This window comes from Chlorocebus sabaeus, chromosome 9, assembly GCF_047675955.1.
Source record: "Chlorocebus sabaeus isolate Y175 chromosome 9, mChlSab1.0.hap1, whole genome shotgun sequence".
NCBI lineage: Eukaryota > Metazoa > Chordata > Mammalia > Primates > Cercopithecidae > Chlorocebus > Chlorocebus sabaeus.
Genome location: NC_132912.1, coordinates 78,505,434 through 78,524,984, shown reverse-complemented (window position 1 = coordinate 78,524,984; position 19,551 = coordinate 78,505,434). Strand labels below are relative to the sequence as shown.

Below are 19,551 nucleotides of genomic sequence, written 5' to 3'. Positions count from 1 at the left end.
CATTAATCATACCAAATGCATTATAAAAACTTTAATCACTGAAGTTGAAACTGAGATTGTAATGCAATCCATCCCTTTTAATTACATCAGCTATTTTTCCCTTTCAGATAAAGAGCTGCATCGCAAAGGGAAAACAGATTAAAACTAGAGCTGTTTGATGTTTCTCTTTTTAGAGCAATTTTATGCAGTTTGTTTAAAAAGTTATATAATTAAAACGCTTGAAATTTTCAACCCTCTGGTTTTTGTGGCTTGCATAGTCTGTCTGCCTTCCTTCTCGCTGGGGCTGTTTTTTACTTAGCACCCTAAAACAGAACTCCTAGTGGAGTCTGCTACCCCACTCAGAGCTGTGGGATAAGACTAAACTGTCTCTTGGTCATGCTGTGCTTGCCTGTCATTGACCTTTTTATCTTAGATGTTTCATCTCTGTCTTGACATGAATGAAAATAAAATCTTTTCAGATGGGCAGTACTAGGTTCAAATCTCACCTCTAACAAATGGTATGACTCTCAGGCAAACTGTTTAACCTTTTTTAGGTCTCAGTTGCCTCATATGTTAAAAAGAGAATAATAATAATATGCCATAGGGATATTGTGGAGTTTACATAAAATAATCTTTAAATGTACCTGGCACATGGTAGTACCTATGAGAATATAAGCTTCATGAGCTCAGAAGCTTTGAATGTTTGGTTCACAGCTGTGTCTCAGTGTCTAGAACACTGCCGATAGTATGTGCTCAATAAATAGTTGTTGATGGACTGGTAAAGCAGCTAGCATTATTGTTGCAGTTTTGTTAGCACTTAGCCAGGTGCCATGGGGAGTGATGATGATATTGTTAATGTTAGATGCTTCCATTGGTATCTTGGTCTATAGACCCACAAAACCAAAAAGAGGTCTTACTGAGAAGTATTAAGTTACCAGGTACAGGCCATGCAAGGTGGCTCACACCTGTAATCCCAGCACTTTGGGCAGCCGAGGCGGGCGGATCACGAGGTCAGAAGATGGAGACCATCCTGGCTAACACGGTGAAACCCCGTCTCCCCTAAAAATACAAAAAAATTAGCCGGGCGTGGTGCCGGGCGCCTGTAGTCCCAGTTACTCGGGAGGCTGAGGCAGGAGAATGGCGTGAACCCGGGAAGCGGAGCTTGCAGTGAGCCGAGATTGTGCCACCGCACTCCAGCCTGGGCGACTGAGCGAGACTCTGACTCAAAAAAAAAAAAAAAAAGTTATCAGGTACTGATTTTGACCAAGGAAGCAGAACACTAAAGTGTGGAGTAAGTTTATAGAAGTATAGCAGTGTCATTGGAGATGAAGTCATTTAATAATTTGTTTATATTGAGAAAATAAAGTAAACCCCCATAGCATTGATGCTACTGGAATTACTCAACTGACCCATCATCTCTTCTGTTAACCTTTTAGATTAATCCTACCATATGAAAGGTTTATTAAAGGAGAAGAAGATAAGCCCCTGCCTCCAATCAAACCTCGGAAACAGGAGAACAGTTCACAGGAAAATGAGAATAAAGCAAAAGTATCTGGAACCAAACGCATCAAACATGAAATACCTAAAAGCAAGAAAGAAAAAGAAAATGCCCCAAAGCCCCAGGATGCCGCAGAGGTGAGTTGCTTTGCTCCAGAAGTACCTCTGGAAGACATGTGCTGCCTCGAGGTCCTTCTGGAGCCCTGAGTACACAGCTGTGTCCCTGCACAGTTGGACGGCTTGATGAAGAAGCCAAGAAATCTGAGCTTCACAGTTCGCCTCATAGTTCCCCAATTCCTGAAAACCTTTCAGCTTGCTGAGTTGAAATGCAGTGCCTAGTATTGAGTGGGATAGCCCAGGAATAGATTCTAGAAAGATGCAAACATCCTGTAGAAAACTGATAGCAAATGCTCAGGCTTTGAGAGAGAAGGAGCCAGAGCTATACTAACATCAAAGAATTTTACTGTGAAAACATGGCTTCTTGGCCGTTCCACAGTCTATCTGAGGTGCTGGTGTGACTTTAAAACATATTTTGGGGCTGGACATGGTAGCTCACACCTGTAATCCTAGCACTCTGGGAGGCCAAGGCAGGTGGATTGCTTGAGCCCAGGAATTCGAGAAGAGCCTGGGCAACATGGTGAAACCCAATCTCTACAAACAAAGCTCAGGCCTGTAATCCCAGCATTTTGGGAGGCCAAGGTGGGCGGATCACAAGGTCAGGAGATGGAGACCATCCTGGCTAACACAGTGAAACCTCGTCTCTACTAAAAATACAAAAAATTAGCCGGGCATGGTGGCGGGCGCCTGTAGTCCCAGCTACTCAGGAGGCTGAGGCAGGAGAATGGCGTGAAGCTGGGAGGCAGAGCTTGCAGTGAGCAGAGGTTGCACCACTGCACTCCAGCCTGGGCGACAGAGCGAGACCCCATCTCAAAAAACAAACAAACAAACAAACAAATATTAGGCATGGTGGTGACCCGCTGTGGTCCCAGTTACTCGAGAGGCTGAGGTGGGAGGATAACCTGAGCCCTGGGAGGTAAAGGCTGCAGTGAGCCGTGATTATACCACTGCACTCTTGCCTAGGAGACAAGAGTAAGACCATGTCTCAAAAAAAATGGTTTGGGGATCTAGGAAAGAGGGACGTTGGAACCGTGGTGCTGTAGCTCTGCAAGACTCTCCTGAAAACTTTAGAGATGTGTTTGTCTCCCATAATTGATTTCTATGCAACAGCCTTGGGTTGAGACCAATTTAGGAAAATCTTAAGCGTGGCCGGGGCGTGGTGGCTCACGCTTGTAATCCCAGCACTTTGGAAGGCCAAGGCAGGCAGATCATGAGGTCAGGAGATCAAGAGCATCCTGGCTAATACAGTGAAACCCCGTCTTTACTAAAAATACAAAAAATTAGCTGGGCATGATGGCGGGCACCGGTAGTCCCAGCTACTTGGGAGACTGAGACAGCGGAATGGCGTGAACCTGGGAGGCGGAGGTTGCAGTGAACCAAGATCTTGCCACTGTACTCCAGCCTGGGTGACAGTGCGAGATTGCATCTCAAAAAAATAAAAAAGAAAAGAAAAAAGAAAAATCTTAAGTGCGTATTATTTATAGGGGAATTTTGAAATGGTTCCTCTGAAACCACTATTATTTTTCATATTAACAGGTAGTTTCTGAACTTTTTAAAACAAGCCCCAGCCACCCACAGCCCCCAACAGCCTTTTGGTAGAAGCCATTACCACCAGCATACAGCCAGTCTTGTAGGCTGATCTGGGCTCTGTTTCAACATGAATAATAAAACACGTTGCTGCCCATTAAAAAAAAATAAAAAAAAAAACTTAGCCGCATTTGGAGACAGCATGTTCTAGGATTCAACCCCAGAGGGAGTTTTGGTGCTGATATTAAATACCCCCTAAAAAATCAGGTTTATAATGAACACATAAAAGGCTTCATAATTAAACACTGGTTTAAATCACACATGCTCAACATGCACCAACCTCCCATCTAGACATCAACTTACCCAACTGACTCTTACATAAGAAAATAGTATTGATACCAAGAGGAGAAATTTATGTTTTTTGTTTTTATTAAGTTTCATAATTATTTTAAGCTCTAGTAACTAAAAAGGGGGAGGAGGAAGATGATGCAGATTTTTTTTTTTTTTTTTTTTTGAGACAGAGTCTCTCTCTGTTGCCCAGGCTGGAGTGCAGTGGTGCAATCTCGGTTCACTGCAACCTCCGCCTCCCAAGTTCAAGCGATTCTCCTGCCTCAGCCTCCCGAGTAGCTAGGACTACAGGCATACGCCACCACGCCCTGCTAATATTGTTGTATCTTTAGTAGAAACTGGGTTTCACTATGTTGGGCAGGCTGGTCTCGAACTCCTGACCTCAAATGATCCACCTTCCTTGGCCTCCCAACGTGCTGGGATTACAGGTGTGAGCCACTGTCCCTGGCCAGATGATGCAGATTTCTCAACATCTGCAAACCTGCAACATAAATGGCCAAAAACAAGGAAATTTCAAGTGCATGCTTACATTCCATTTTTCCTTGATACTTTTGGCCTGGTGATTTATTATAGGGTTTCAGATGAGTGTGTTCTATTAGCTGCCATATGTACACAAAGCACTAGGGGACAGACTGAGGACCAAGGGGACAGCTGACCCTTGAATGTCTCCACTTTGGGGATTCAGTTTGAAATGGTTGGTTTGTGAATGGTAGGAGGAATCCTTAGCCTATGCACTGAGCCTGTCAGCTTGGGAGATGACCATTCCCAAGAGTGGAGCCTTACTCCCTAGAGTCCACAGAAACCCTTAAAACTGTTAGGCTTTCTATTTCCTGTAGGCCACAACTATTCCCTTCAGGGAGCTGTAAGTTTCAAAGGTTGTCATGACAAGGTTATCTAAACCTCATGGAATCTTCCACTCTCTCCAAGGCTGACCTTGTAATACGAATCACTTCCCACCTCCAACATAGAACCATGTGATTAGCCAGGTGTATTTCTTCTCATTAACGCTATTTGGGGTTTTTGGTTTGGATTTTATTGTTTTCATTGCTTTTACTTTTTGGTGTTTTCAATATGAAGCAGTGAACACAGTGGAGATAGAAAGGGTGATAAATTCCCTCTAGTTGAATCCACTATATTCAGATAATGGGATTGCAAGTTGCATGGTGGGAAGCTAACATTTAACATACTAAGCAGATCATAAAATGTCTTCCTAGAAAAAAAGTCCTTTACTTTTTTCTGCCTAGCTTTCAAAGACTTCCTAAACCTGTTTTACAGCCCGAAGCATGGGACTGCAATATAACTGCAGGTCTACATCATAGAAACTTCAGTGGGACTGAGTATCCCCCATTGCCCTGCCTCAAACTATAGTCCCATAAGAAACTAACAATTAGAAGCAATTTGCCTTTTTCCCTTGCCATACTCATTTTTCTGTATTTTTATGTCATGTATAAGCTCAAGAGACCAATGACGATTATTAATGTAGAACAAGGAATGATATTTGTACTGGAAAAGGCAACTACTAGTACAAAAATAAAGAAAAATAGTTATGATAAGCAAAGACTCTTAGGTATAACCCATCCCTAAAATTCAGGGGTTTTTTTTAAAGGATTTGAGGAAACACACCTATGAAATAGGTGTGATTTCTTAAAACTTTTGTTACCACGTATTCCTAAACCAGCATCCTCAATCTTACCCAAAGATGTTAATGTAGCAGGCACTTCTCTCTCTCTCTCTTTCTCTCTTTCTTTCTTTCTTTTTCTTTCTTTCTTTCTTTTTTTTGAGAGAGTTTCACTCTTGTTGCCCAAGCTGGAGTGCAATGGCATGATCTCAGCTCACTGCATCCTCCACCTCTGGAGTTCAAGCGATTCTCCTGCCTCAGCCTCCTGAGTAGTTGAGATTACAGGCGCCCACCACCACGCCCAGCTAATTTTTGGTTTTTTACTAGAGATGAGGTTTCACTATGTGGACCAGGCTGGTCTTGAACTCCTGACCTCAGGTGATCTGCCCACCTCAGCCTCCCTAAGTGCTGAGATTACAGGCACCTCTTTTCTTAACAGAGAAGAACAAAGTTCAAGGGATGAGATGGAAAAAGGAGGGGAAAAAGACCAGCTCAGTACAACTGTTTTGTGACTGCTAAGACAGGTCAGGGCAGAATGACAGCAGTTTTGAAAGGGCTTGTCAGTCAGCTGGGTCACAGACAGAAAGTTAAAATGACCTCTTAAGGTCAAAGTTTACATGGCTACATAATGCAGATGGATCAAATTGGTACCCACAGCTTCTGTCAGTAGGGTCACATAAGGAGTGTCTGTCTCATTGACTATAATTTATTTCATTGAACAGCAAAGCTATATTTGTGGTGGCACAGACTGTCTGAATTTTGACAACTTCATTTTGGGCTTTAATAGAAATGTAGTTTGCTTCAACCTAGAAGGACTTAGTCTCTTCTGTCCCTCAGGTAGACAGGCTGCCAAGAAATCTTCATACTTTGTCAATATTTTAGCATTATCTGCATGTCATCTGGCCTGAGTAGAAATTATTAACACTTACGCATTGCTAATCTTCAGTACGTCATATTGAATACATTGGAAAGGGGTTTGCCCTCTTAAAGAAAAGCAAGGAGTTGCAATAGGTTCATTGTTTGTTGTTAACATGGGGTTGGTTGAATTTTCGAAAGAGAAATGCTTTAAAAAAATCTTTCTCAGGAGTATCATAAAACACAACATGTAATTTAAAACCCATTTGGATAATTGACTGATTTGACAAGAAGACAACCTTAGAATTAAACTATATATTAGAATCAAGGAGTGACATGATTGTATACCATCAGTACAAAACACTGCTATTTTGATAGGTGTCTCATAAGGGACTGAAGCGAATATGCATATTTCCCCTAATGTTTCTGTAATTTAGATTTCTTTGTTTAGAGCCAAGATTGGGGAGTAATAAAGCTTTACAGAAACTTCATGAACTGATTGACAAGCCTGTTTTCAAGTAAAACTGCTGTGTGGAATATTTCATTTCATAGCAAAACGTGTCAGTGTGTTTGGTTTTCTTCTGACTGTCTTTTGAAATATGTTACCAGGTTTCATCAGAGCAAGAAAAAGAACAAGAGACTTTAAGCCAGAAAAGCATCCCTGAGCCTCTCCCAGCGGCAGACATGAAGAAAAAAATAGAAGGGTATCAGGAATTTTCAGCGAGGCCCCTGGCATCCAGAGTAGACCCAGAGGACAACGAAACAGACCAAGGTTCCAACAGTGAGAAGGTGGCAGAGGAGGCGGGAGAGAAGGGGCCCACACCTCCACTCCCAAGTGCTCCTCTGGCCCCGGAAAAAGATTCAGCCTTGGTCCCTGGGGCCAACAAACAGCCACTCACCTCTCCTAGTGCCCTGGTGGACTCAAAACAAGAATCCAAACTGTGTTGTTTTACAGAGAACCCTGAAAATGAACCGCAAGAAGCATCCTTCCCCAGCTTCCCCACCACACAGCCACCGCTGGCAAACCAGAATGAGACGGAGGATGACAAACTGCCCGCCATGGCGGATTACATCGCCAACTGCACCGTGAAGGTGGACCAGCTGGGCAGTGACGACATCCATAATGCGCTCAAGCAGACCCCAAAGGTCCTTGTGGTCCAGTCGTTTGACATGTTCAAAGACAAAGAGCTGACTGGGCCCATGAATGAGAACCATGGACTTAATTACACACCCCTGCTGTACTCTAGGGGCAACCCAGGCATCATGTCCCCGCTGGCCAAGAAAAAGCTTTTGTCCCAAGTGAGTGGGGCCAGCCTCTCCAGTAGCTACCCTTATGGCTCCCCACCCCCTTTGATCAGCAAAAAGAAACTGATTGCTAGGGATGACTTGTGTTCCAGTTTGTCCCAAGCCCACCATGGCCAAAGCACTGACCATATGGCGGTCAGCCGGCCATCGGTGATTCAGCACGTCCAGAGTTTCAGAAGCAAGCCCTCGGAAGAGAGAAAGACCATCAATGACATCTTTAAGCATGAGAAACTGAGTCGATCAGATCCCCACCGCTGCAACTTCTCCAAGCATCACCTTAACCCCCTTGCTGACTCCTACGTCCTGAAGCAAGAAATTCACGAGGGCAAGGATAAACTCTTAGAGAAAAGGGCCCTTCCCCATTCCCACATGCCTAGCTTCCTGGCCGACTTCTACTCGTCCCCTCATCTCCATAGCCTCTACAGACACACCGAGCACCATCTTCATAATGAACAGACATCCAAATACCCTTCCAGGGACATGTACAGGGAATCGGAAAACAGTTCTTTTCCTTCCCACAGACACCAAGAAAAGCTCCATGTAAATTATCTCACGTCCCTGCACCTGCAAGACAAAAAGTCGGCGGCAGCAGAAGCCCCTACGGATGATCAGCCTACAGATCTGAGCCTTCCCAAGAACCCGCACAAACCTACCGGCAAGGTCCTGGGCCTGGCTCACTCCACCACAGGGCCCCAGGAGAGCAAAGGCGTCTCTCAGTTCCAGGTCTTAGGCAGCCAGAGTCGAGACTGTCACCCCAAAGCCTGTCGGGTATCACCTATGACCATGTCAGGCCCTAAAAAATACCCTGAGTCACTTTCAAGATCAGGAAAACCTCACCATGTGAGACTAGAGAATTTCAGGAAGATGGAAGGCATGGTCCACCCAATCCTGCACCGGAAAATGAGCCCGCAGAACATTGGGGCGGCGCGGCCAATCAAGCGCAGCCTGGAGGATTTGGACCTTGTGATTGCAGGGAAAAAGGCCCGGGCAGTGTCCCCATTAGACCCATCCAAGGAGGTCTCTGGGAAGGAGAAGGCCTCTGAGCAGGAGAGTGAAGGCAGCAAGGCAGCGCACGGTGGGCATTCCGGGGGCGCATCAGAAGGCCACAAGCTTCCCCTCTCCTCCCCTATCTTCCCAGGTCTGTATTCCGGGAGCCTGTGTAACTCGGGCCTCAACTCCAGGCTCCCCACTGGGTATTCTCATTCTCTGCAGTACTTGAAAAACCAGACTGTGCTTTCTCCGCTCATGCAGCCCCTGGCTTTCCACTCGCTTGTGATGCAAAGAGGAATTTTTACATCACCGACAAATTCTCAGCAGCTGTACAGACACTTGGCTGCGGCTACACCTGTAGGAAGTTCATATGGGGACCTTTTGCATAACAGCATTTACCCTTTAGCTGCTATAAATCCTCAAGCTGCCTTTCCATCTTCCCAGCTGTCATCCGTGCACCCCAGTACAAAACTGTAGGCTCAGCTCTGCCCAGCAGTCCAAAGCGGCATGGCCAACAGAGCTTCACTCCTTACCCAGGAGTGCTGGCTTATAGAGTTAGAAGGCAGTATTTCTTCTAATCTGAGGCTACGATCAGTCCCAGCTTTCGGGGCCCAAAGGGGAGGTGAACATGCCTGATTTTTGTGGGACAGCTCTAGCCTTGGCTGGTCAGTCTTGACTCCCTTCCAACACAGATGCCCAGGCACCTCCAGATCATTCACTTAGCACGTGGGCCTTGTGAAGGGATTTGTGAATATCCAGGAAGAACTTAGAGGACCCCATCTGAGTTCGGATGGTCAGGAAACAATCTGGGCAAATAAGAGGCAGGCATTTCAAAGGAACGGGCAAGGAAGACTGGCAAATAGATGCCAAGGGATGCCCCTCTTTTTCATAAAACTCTCCAAGGTTCAATCAATGCAATGTATAGTGAAACTTCAATAGATCTTTCATTTTGACACTATTAAACAATCCAGAGAAGTAAACACTGTTAAATTGACTGTATATATTTGCTTCTTAAAACTACCCGTATCACTGTTTGCTCACTTAATTTATATACAGGTAGTTCCATTTTCTCCCAGTTCCTTCTCGTCTCTTTTTTTTTTATTATTATTATTAAATGGTATTGCTTTTGTTTGCAGGTCTTTTTGTTTTTGTTTTGTTTTCGAGGCTGACTGTCCTAGTTGTTGATGTGTGTTTGTAATTTTTCCACATCTTATTTTGAGCAGCTTTGGGTGGTAAAGTTATTGTTTACAAATTGAAGCAACTGATTCTAGTGGAACAAATGAAAAAGAAACAGTCAAGCACACAATAGTGCAAAGAACGTTCCTTTGTAGATCCGCAACTTAAGGATTTTGTTCCTCATAAATGGCATAGTTGAAAGAGCTTATACACTGCTTACCCAGCCAAATGCTTTGCTTTGAAGTATTGGGTTCTGTGAAAATATTGAGCGTTGTACTTACCTTATCTAGGCTGTGAAACTGTCCTACATACCAGAGGAATCATAAAAACAAAAACCTCACTGGCAGCAAGCTGCCGAATAACAACAGAGTCTAGAGGACATATTTGTGGGCTGCACAGATATTTTAGGAATTTCAAAAATTAGAACAGGAGCCAAAATGATTTACATTGGTGTTGGCACTGATTCCTTTAAATGATCTGGGAGAGGGGGTTGGGAAGAGGATGGAGCTCAACTGGCCAGAAGAGGAGCAGCTGCAGTCCTGATAGCTTCTCTAGCCTCGGTCTTTTGAGTAATAAGTAGTCACGTTGTTTTCATCCAGTTGGTTTCCTGTCATTCCCAAGAAGAATCTCCCAGGCCACATCTTTGAGGATAACTGACATACTGGATTGGCCTTTTCGAAAGAAAAGTCATCCTCTTTGGGTTTATGGGGCGTGAGTTTTGTGTGTGCACACACACAAACTTGTAAGGTGGTTGGGGTCATGTTTTTAACCACCTGGCAACACAGTCCACTTTCTGGTTTCTTTTAGTGTTGGAAGTAAATGGTCAAGCTGCTCAGGCAGTGAAAAGATGTGGAGAATGTCCGTTGTCATTCTTGCCACTGTATTCCATTTGCTACCGAGATGTAACATTAAGGTGGACACATTTTCTAACTGTATTAATTAAAAGTCAATGGATACAGAGAGTGGATTTTCTCCCCAAGTCCCATCCCTGCTGAAGACCGCTTGGATGAAGTCCCCAGCCCACTGCCCCTCCCGCAACACTACCAGTAGACTTTAGAACCATAGCTAACTAAGTCTTTTACCTCTGAGATACTTAATTCTGGGAAAATTGATGACAATTTTCAACTTCTAAATAGGTAACTTGACTGCAAAATAATCAAAACTGATAACAATGAAACTGCGGCTCTTAAACAAAGCCATGCATGCCGTGCATTTGTATTGAAATGTCTCCATGATATGAAGCCAAATATTCAATGTAACATACTTAATATCCAAAGGTGGAAACAAAAGAATGTAGAGATCCAGTGTTAAGAGTTCCATTTGCTTCAATTAATTATTTACCTTCCTGTGGAATAATATATATATATATATATATTTAATAGAACCATAGATAGACTAGTAGAATTTAGATTATAAATGTGTGAGTGCAGATTATCCTGCTATTGCACAAGCTAGAGGGGGGAAAAAATCTCAATTCCAGCTGGCAAGATGCTAGCCATGACACATATAAGAAAGTTGCACTAGATTGAATGGTCACAGAATTGGAGGACATGGAAGAAAAAGGAAACTTCGGTGGTTCTGCAGCAGACATGGGCTAGATCATATGTGGTTTCTATGAGTTCGCGTCTCAAAAAAATAAAAGGGGGGGGGCATCTGTCCCCAGTGGAGCTCACCTATTTGGAATATGGGGCATTTGTTTTTTCCACTGCAATGATTTCAGTCTGGTTTCATCATGTTGGAATTCGATCACACCATTTCAAACAATGTTAACATAGTCCAGCTTTTGTTTTTCTCATCTCTTCCGAGAGGAGACTCACTGTTTCTGTCTGAGGAAGCTCATACCCTCGGCAAAACATCAGTACAAATAAAGAGAAATGGGGGTATGCATTCCCAACAGAAGCAGTGTGTTATTTGTTTTAAAACTCTGAACAGAGATCTTGGAAATCTTTCAAAAAGACCATTGAATTCTTCATTGGCTGAGAACGACGTTTTAAAATGTCTTAAATAAGGCTTTGTTTGCATTGTTTGAGTTCAAGGGGCCTTATTATTGAATGGAATTGCACAAGCCTTTCTTTGTGCAATCAAACCTTTGTTATTGGTAGTTCTGTAAAGGAAACTGTGGAATCGAATTGGCAGTGGAGTCATAAATCTATTTACTGAGTGTGGCTTCCAAGAAATGTTGCAATTCAAAATGTACTAAGTCTGTGATTTACTGGAGATTTGGAGATTCTAAATAATATTTTTAAAAAACTTTTCCATGCAACTTCTGGTTTAATGTTTGGCAACTCCACATGATAAAAAAAATAAAAACGGCCCAACCGAGTTTCAGAATTAAGTATTCTTCTAGTAAGTGATTCAAACTTGTAATATTTGCCACAGGACTGACTTATTTATTTACTAGCTAGAAGCTCTTAAGTTCACTTGTTTATCAGGGCATATACAAAAGGGTTTGTTAAAACTCGATGTTAACTTTACAACTTTCTGACCTGGTGCATGAATTCTCAAGTACTGTATTTCACTGTGTTGGTGTGTCTGATGGAAATTTCGAGGTGGTCCCACAAAAAATATTTTATGTAGTGTGCCTTCAAAGAGAACCATTTATTTCTCTTCACTTACCGTCCCACAAAGTCACATTTGGTGGTGGTCAGCCAAGTCCCATCTGGTCTAGTTTTACTCTTGTCCCAATTTTAAAGAGAAATGGGAATGAGTTTGCCCTGGTGAGACCCACACCATTGCAATGATTATCTTGAGCACTTAAAGTCCAGTGTTGGCTGTTAGTGTATTTGATATTCTGCCTGTCTCCTCATGGTTGAAATATGTCTGAAGAATAGCAGCATAATCTCTTGGCTGTTAATACTTTTTTAAACTTTCCTGTGTTGTAAATATTGTATACTTTTGGTGATTCCAGCTATGTAACCTCTATGCTCTGTAAGGTGATTATTTGTATATAGCAACATGGCCCAGTGATGATATATAGTTTCCCAATGGAGAGGTTATTGAGTAACCTTTGCATTAGTTTAAACACTACCAGAAGAATGCTGAGCCAACTATAAACACTCAATTTTGTATGTTTTCCAAATTGTACTTATTACTGCTTTTGATACTGTATTACGTGCCAATAGTTTCCCAATCACATAGCAGGCAAGAGATATTTTGTACTTTTTGATCCACTGTAATATTTAATAAAAAATGTTACTATCTGTTTCCTTTTGGGTGTGAGTAATCTGTCACTCTTCCTGAGGAGCCTGTGGCCTCCCCAGAAGACTTTCCACCCCATCTGTCTAAATTGGATGGTAACAATAATGATGGCAATGTCTGTCGTTCACTAAGGACCTAGTGGGTGCCCAGTTGGCAAGTATCTCTTAGCTTCACAACCTCATGTAAATATGATTATACCCATTTTACTTAGGAGAAAACTAAAGCTTAGAGAGGTAAATCAACTGGTCCAAGATCACCCAACAGATGGCAGAGTCAGGATTTGAAGCCAGGGCTCTCATCTGTGTACTTCCTTTGTATACCATCCTCCTTTGCTGGTAGGATAATCACAAAAGTTATTTTACTTATTTATTTATTTATTTATTTATTTATTTTGAGACAGAGTCTCGCTCTGTCACCCAGGCTGAGTACAGTGGCTTGATCTCAGCTCACTGCAACGTCTGCCTCCCAGGTTCAAGCGATTCTCCTGCCTCAGCCTCCTGAGTAGCTGGGACTACAGGTGCATGCCACCACACCCAGCTAATTTTTTAATTTTTAGTAGAGATGGGGTTTCACCATGTTGGTCAGGCTAGTCTCGAACTCCTGACCTCATGATCTGCCTGCCTCAGCCTCCCAAAGTGCTGAGATTACAGGTGTGAGCCACCTCACCCAGCCGAGTTAATTGTTTTTTATTCAGTCAACAAAGATGTACTCATGCCCCAATTGCCAGGTGTAGTATTAGGAGCTGGGAATACAATGGTAAATAAAAGATAAAATATTGTCTCTGGGAGCTTATAAATCTTGTGGGAAAGAGAGTTCATCAAATAGTCATTCCTATAAATTCAAAACTTCAGTGTGATTGAGTTCCAGGAGAGAGGAGTTTGAGGAGTAAAATGACACACAAAGAGGAGGTGGTGACTAAAGTGACTGGCTGAGTATGGGAGGGAGGGCATTGGGAGGAGGGTAGGTCAAGCACAGGGTACCACATGTGCAAAGGCCCTGAAGCAGGAACGAGTTTGGCTTATTAGAGGAATTGAGAAATGCCTGTGGGGCTTGATGGCCTTGTTGAAGGAGTGAGGTTAGAGCGCATAGCAGGGGCAGGCGGGTAGGTCCCAATAGAACAGATTGATGTGATCAATTTTGTCTTTATCCTAAGCAAGAAAGATTTGTCTTTTTCAATATCACCCTCTGGCTGTTGTGTGAGGGGAGCTTAAGAGCAATCTAACGTCAATGAGGTGGTGGTCATTTCAGTGGGGTGATGGAAGGTGAGGGTGGACACATTTCAGAGGTACTTAGAAGGAGGAATGAGCAAACATGGTGATGAATTAAATAGGATGATTGATGGAAAGATATTCAGGAAGAGGAATATCTGGGAAAGCACTGCATATTCTGAGGTCTGCATCTTTTAATCATAGACCTGGTGGTGATGGGCAAAGATTTTTGATCTTTTGTTCCCTTGACCTCTACCTCCAGCTTCCCTTGGCTTTGCTCCGCTTATCGTGAGTTGAAATGAGGTATTTACAAAGCAACACCCTATGTGCTCCCTTCTTAATGAGTCCTAGAGAGGAAGGAGAGGTATGGGGAACAGGATTTGGTGAGTGCCTTGGCTTATGGTCAGGGCGGCTTTGATAGACAGGAAAGAGTAAGATGCTAGCAAGCATGTCACCACAACTCAGAGGAGAAAAGAAACATATATTTTGGTAAAAGCCACGGGATCCTTTTCCTCATCATTATTGACTCTCCAAAGGACCCTTCCCGTGCACATCAGGGTCAGCAGGAGTTGCCACAACATGTTAGGAGCCTCACCCTCTTCTTGCTGGCTGTCATTCCTTAGCTAATCCTGCACCCGACAAACACGAGAGGAAACCCCAGCTGCATGGTCCCCTGGCCCTCATTCTGAGTCATGTGTATTTCACCGTATCATGTGACTTGCTGTGAGTACATCAGAAGAATGTTCCTCCACCTGTGACACATTCAGCATTTGCAGATCTGATACTCGATTCCTATGCAACAGGAAACATTGCAAGTTATCCATTCTTGCCAGGCGCTGGTTGGCAGATACTGTTGGAGAAGAGGTGCTTTTGCTAAAGATGTCACTCATAGAACAAAAGCAATGACAAGTCCAATGTCTATTCTAGGAAACTGGCCAAAGTTGACAAATGTTTTAGGGCTGATAGTGACCAGAAAATAGGTGACATTTATAACAACAAGTATGTAAGTGGAAGAAGGTGGGAGTGGGGTCAGAGGTGACCTCTGGCCAGGAACAATGTAATCCCAGCTACTCAGGAGGCTGAGGCAGGAGAATCACTTGAACCAGGGAGGTGGAGGTTGCAGTGAGCCAAGATCGCACCATTGCACTCCAGCCTGGGCTATGAGCAAAACTTCATCTCAAAAAAAAAAAAAAAAAAGTAAGTGCAGCCTTCAAGATTGACCTAGGGAATATAATAAATCACATTAATTTGGGCTTCACTGATTCAGAATTCCTGAATTTTGGAATCTCCATGGTAATTCTCAGGATAAATAACATTCCAAAGCACTTGTTTAACCTGCTCAGAAGAATAAATTATTTTTAATCATGCTAGCCATAGCCACAGGCATTCAGCCTGCTTTAGTAACAAGTAGGTGATCTGTTCCCCGAGGCACCTGTACAAGAACTACTAGTACTTTTGCGGTGGAACTACTGCTACTTTAATTATTGGTGAAACTCCCTCTAGAACAGAGGTGTTCATTAGAATTTCCTGGGGTGGTGGAACTGTTCTATAATTTAGAGTTTTCCAATATAGTAGCTAATAGCCAATGTGGTGACTGAACCCTTGCAATGTGCCTGGTGTGATGAAACAACTGACTCTTTAATTCTACTTAATTTTTATTCATTTAAATTTCAATAGCCACATGTGGTTACCGGTTACTCTATTGGACAGCACAGCTCTAGAAAGGCCAATTGGTCAATATGCATATATGGATAGACCCAATGACGGATAAACCAGTATCTGCACATAAACTTTAACCTAAACACTAAAGCAAACGACATTGTTCCTCTTTTTAGCAAAACTTTATCTATTGGGGTGACAATGGCTTTAATATTTTTCAATTCAAGATTTATACATCATATAAATTTATACATCTTATAAAAATATTTAGCCAGTTAAATGCTCAATAAACTAATGATTTAGAAAGCATTAAGATAAGGCTACACTTATGGTATCTTTTAACACAGCCCTGCCGTTTGTGTTAAATCCGATTGTGTGAGGCTTGAATGCAACTTCCAGAAAGTCTGTGAAATATTAGATGTGGCCATGTTCAAGCCATCCTTCTTCACTCCATGGTAATTCAACATTTATCCACGGAGACTGGGAGGGCATTCAGTGTGAGGAACATCATGGCCAGATAGGTGGTAGAGGGGGACCTAGGGACCAAGTGCGAAAAAACGCAACCAACATATTTTTAGTGTCTTGGTCCTAATTCCTCAAACCTGGGTTTGTTACTTTATTTCTCCTTTACACATAATGATAACAACAACTAATGATATCAATGACAGCTCTATATGTGACAATATTTTAAATGTTTGTTTGGTATTAATTTATTTGATCCTTATAACATTCCATCATGCAGATACTATAATATATTCCTACTTTACAGTTGAGGAAAATAAGGAATAACTGAGCTTTTGATGACCAATCAAAATAGGCAGTACCTGCCCATGGCATTAGAAGACTCTTTCCTGAAGTTTGTTCTTACTGTGCAATTTCTCTCTTCTTTATACCCTACTCCAACCCTGAAATTCAAGAAATCAGCACAAACACTGAGTCAGAGCACCCTAAGGTTTTTAAATAAATCAATGAGGGCAAAATAGAGAAGACATCAATAAACAGTACTAGGAAAGTAAAATGAATATAATAGAGACTTTTAAAATTATTAGAGGATGATGTTAAGTTTAAAAATTGGAAAAGTTAGATGAAAAACTGTTTCATAAAAAAAATAGAAATTAGCAATATTTTCTCAAGAAGGAACATAAAAGTTATAACTAAGAGCTTTGTCAGTAGTCAAATATGTCCCCACAAAAAACACCAATCCCAGATGGCTTTAAGAACTGTTTCAGAGAATTGAAAAAGAGGAAAATCTACACAATTCTTTTTATGGGTTTATTTTGACCTTATTACCAAAATTCAAAAAGGATAGTGAAAGAAAGAGAAAATACAGACCCATTGCACTTATAAACCAGATGCAGAAATCCTAAGAAAAAGTTCAGCAAATTATAAAAGTTTATGCCTATACCTATTTACATCTATTTGCACACATACAGCGTATGTGTGTGTGTGTGCACATACATGTACAAAAATATAAAAATAAAATTTGAAAGTTATTGAAATATTACATAACAAAGAAGTTTATTCTGAAAATATAAAGATGGTGAAATATTAGAAATTTTATTCGTGAAATAATATGTGAAGTCATGTAGGAAAAAAAATTTGGATCTAAACCTCAAACAATACACAGATGAATTACAAATGAATTAAAGATTTAAATGTACAAAATAAAATTATAATGAAAGACTTGAGGAGAACACGGGATAATTGTTTTATAACCTTGGCATGGCAAAAGCCATCCTATGATTCAAAATTCAGAAACTATAAAACTCTAAAAGATTGAACTATAACTATAAAAGACTGAACTATAACTATAAAAGATTGAAAATTTATCGGCATAAAAATAAAATTTCTATATGCAAAAAATAAGCAAATTTAAAATACAAATTTTACTTTGGGAATAAACTTCTGCAACTTATATCCCAAAAAGCTCGTATCTCTAATATATAAATAGCCCTTAGAAATCAAGAAGAAAATGGGCAGTAAAATGTACAGCTCTTCAGTGTACAGTTCAGTGAATTTTGACAAATGTAACCATGACCAAGAAGAAACCATCGTACAATTCCATTTTGGCAGAACATTTTCGCATGACACTTTCTGGTCAGTTGGCCCACTCTAATCCAGATGGCAATCACTATTCTGATTTCTATCAGCAAAGATTTGTTTGGCTTTTTTTTTTTTTAAGCATGCTTTTAAAACATTCAAAAAATTTAAAAGCATTTAGCATGCTTTTAAAACACAAAGGCATTTACTATCACAGTTTTGCTTTTATTTAACATAGTGCTGTAGATTTTTTTGCCGTATTATATGACCATAATAGGAAATGAAATGCATAAGGTTTGGAATGGAAGAAACACAAATGATATTTTTCGTAAACAATAAGACTGTTCATCTGGAAAATCCCAGAATTTATAGGTAAATTATTACAATAAGTGAAAGAGCTCAGCAAATTTGTTATATATAAAAGTTCTAAAAAATCAAAGTCCATAACATTTTTATCTACCAGTGACAATTGAAATGACAATTTTTAAAATTTCCATACCAATCAAAAGAAAAGGTACCTAGGAAGAAATCTAGCAAAATATTTGGAAAGCAACTTGGCAAAATCCAGTGTAGTGGCAAATGCACTTACTGTGTACTATAAACTTAGCAAGAACACGTTTAGATATTTACTTAGAACACTCACACTTGTGTTAGAAGGCCAAAGTATGGGGATGTTCATTGCGACGTTGATTCTCATCAAACCCAGGGAAATACACAGACAAAAAACAACATAAAAGTTGGCCAGTGAAGAATAGATATGTAAATAAATGAAAAATATATGACCCCTTGCTTCAGAGGACATGAGGCTAGAAGCAGTTCTTACAGCTGTGCCCATGGATTGAAGGTGAGTACCTTTCTGCATTTTTTATGGCAAAATTGTGCCAATTTCAAGAACATCATGGTAATGATTTCCAAGCAGGGCTTATAATCCATGTGTGGGCAGGATGCTACTGTGCTTGGAGGAGCAAATAGGCCTGCCCAGAGTGGAGGCTCAGGACAGGGGAGGTGGGAGTCTGCAACATTTCTCCTGAGAAACAGGCTGCATAGTAATAGAACTGGTTTGCTTAGGCCCGAAATATTTCCTTTCCCAGATATTTATGCAAGCATGTGTGTGTGTGTGTGTGTGTGTGTGTGTGTATACATATATGTGTGTGTGTGTGTGTGTATACACATATATATGTACAGGTATATTCCCTGTTGCATTGTATATAGGTGTGGCACACATACACACACACACACACACACACACACACACACACACAGGTTCTGTGCTAAGCGTTTCTCTTTATAATAACTCTCTGGGGTTATGTTATTATACCTTCCTTACAAATATAGAAACTGAAGCTTAGAGAGGTTAGATAACCCACCAAACATCACCTACAACATTTATGGCAAAGCAAGAATTCAAGCCAGACTCTAAGAACAGGTTTTAATATATCATCTCGTCTATTTCATAGAGGCCCCAAATAGGGAGGATGATTTGCTGTGTAGAAGAAAAATGTCCTATTGACTCCTTGATCCTTGAGCACTGGAATCCTTCTGCTGCTCTCCTACTTTACCATCATGTCAAATTCCAGGAAAGTGCTCTACCCATGTGTGTAAACTAAGTCATATGCACAAAGTCAAGCTCGCTTTAATTTGGAAAATTCTGCAAGGAAACCAAAGGGCAAATTATGTTTGTGGGCAATTGTCTTCACTAGATTGGGCATCTTCTTTTTTTTTTTTTTTTTTTTTGAGGCAGAGTCTCGCTCTGTTGCCCAGGCTGGAGTGCAATGGCGCCATCTCGGCTCACTGCAAGCTCTGCCTCCCCGGATCACGCCATTCTCCCGCCTCAGCCTCCTGAGTAGCTGGGACTACAGGCGCCCGCCACCGCGCCCGGCTAATTTTTTGTATTTTTAGTAGAGACGGGATTTCACCATGGTCTCGATCTCCTGACCTTGTGATCCGCCCGCCTCGGCCTCCCAAAGTGCTGGGATTACAGGCGTGAGCCACCGCGCCCAGCTGGGCATCTTCTTAAATCAGTAACCAGCTCAG

General features: G+C 41.6%; 1 protein-coding gene across 3 annotated transcripts in view; it reads left to right on the top strand.

Moving 5' to 3' along the window:
- Nucleotides 1-12,616, top strand: part of ARID5B (AT-rich interaction domain 5B) — a 192,093-nt gene extending 179,477 nt beyond the window's left edge. For 2 of the 3 annotated variants that reach the window (XM_007963331.3, XM_007963334.3), the window contains 2 exons: nt 1,416-1,614; nt 6,551-12,616. In XM_007963331.3, coding sequence (XP_007961522.3) covers nt 1,416-1,614; nt 6,551-8,713 — 2,362 coding nt within the window. In that variant the 3' untranslated portion in view covers nt 8,714-12,616. The remainder of the gene's footprint in view (nt 1-1,415; nt 1,615-6,550) is intronic. The other variant, XM_073019114.1, reaches the window with a different exon arrangement.
- The last annotated feature ends 6,935 nt before the right edge of the window (nt 12,617-19,551 follow it).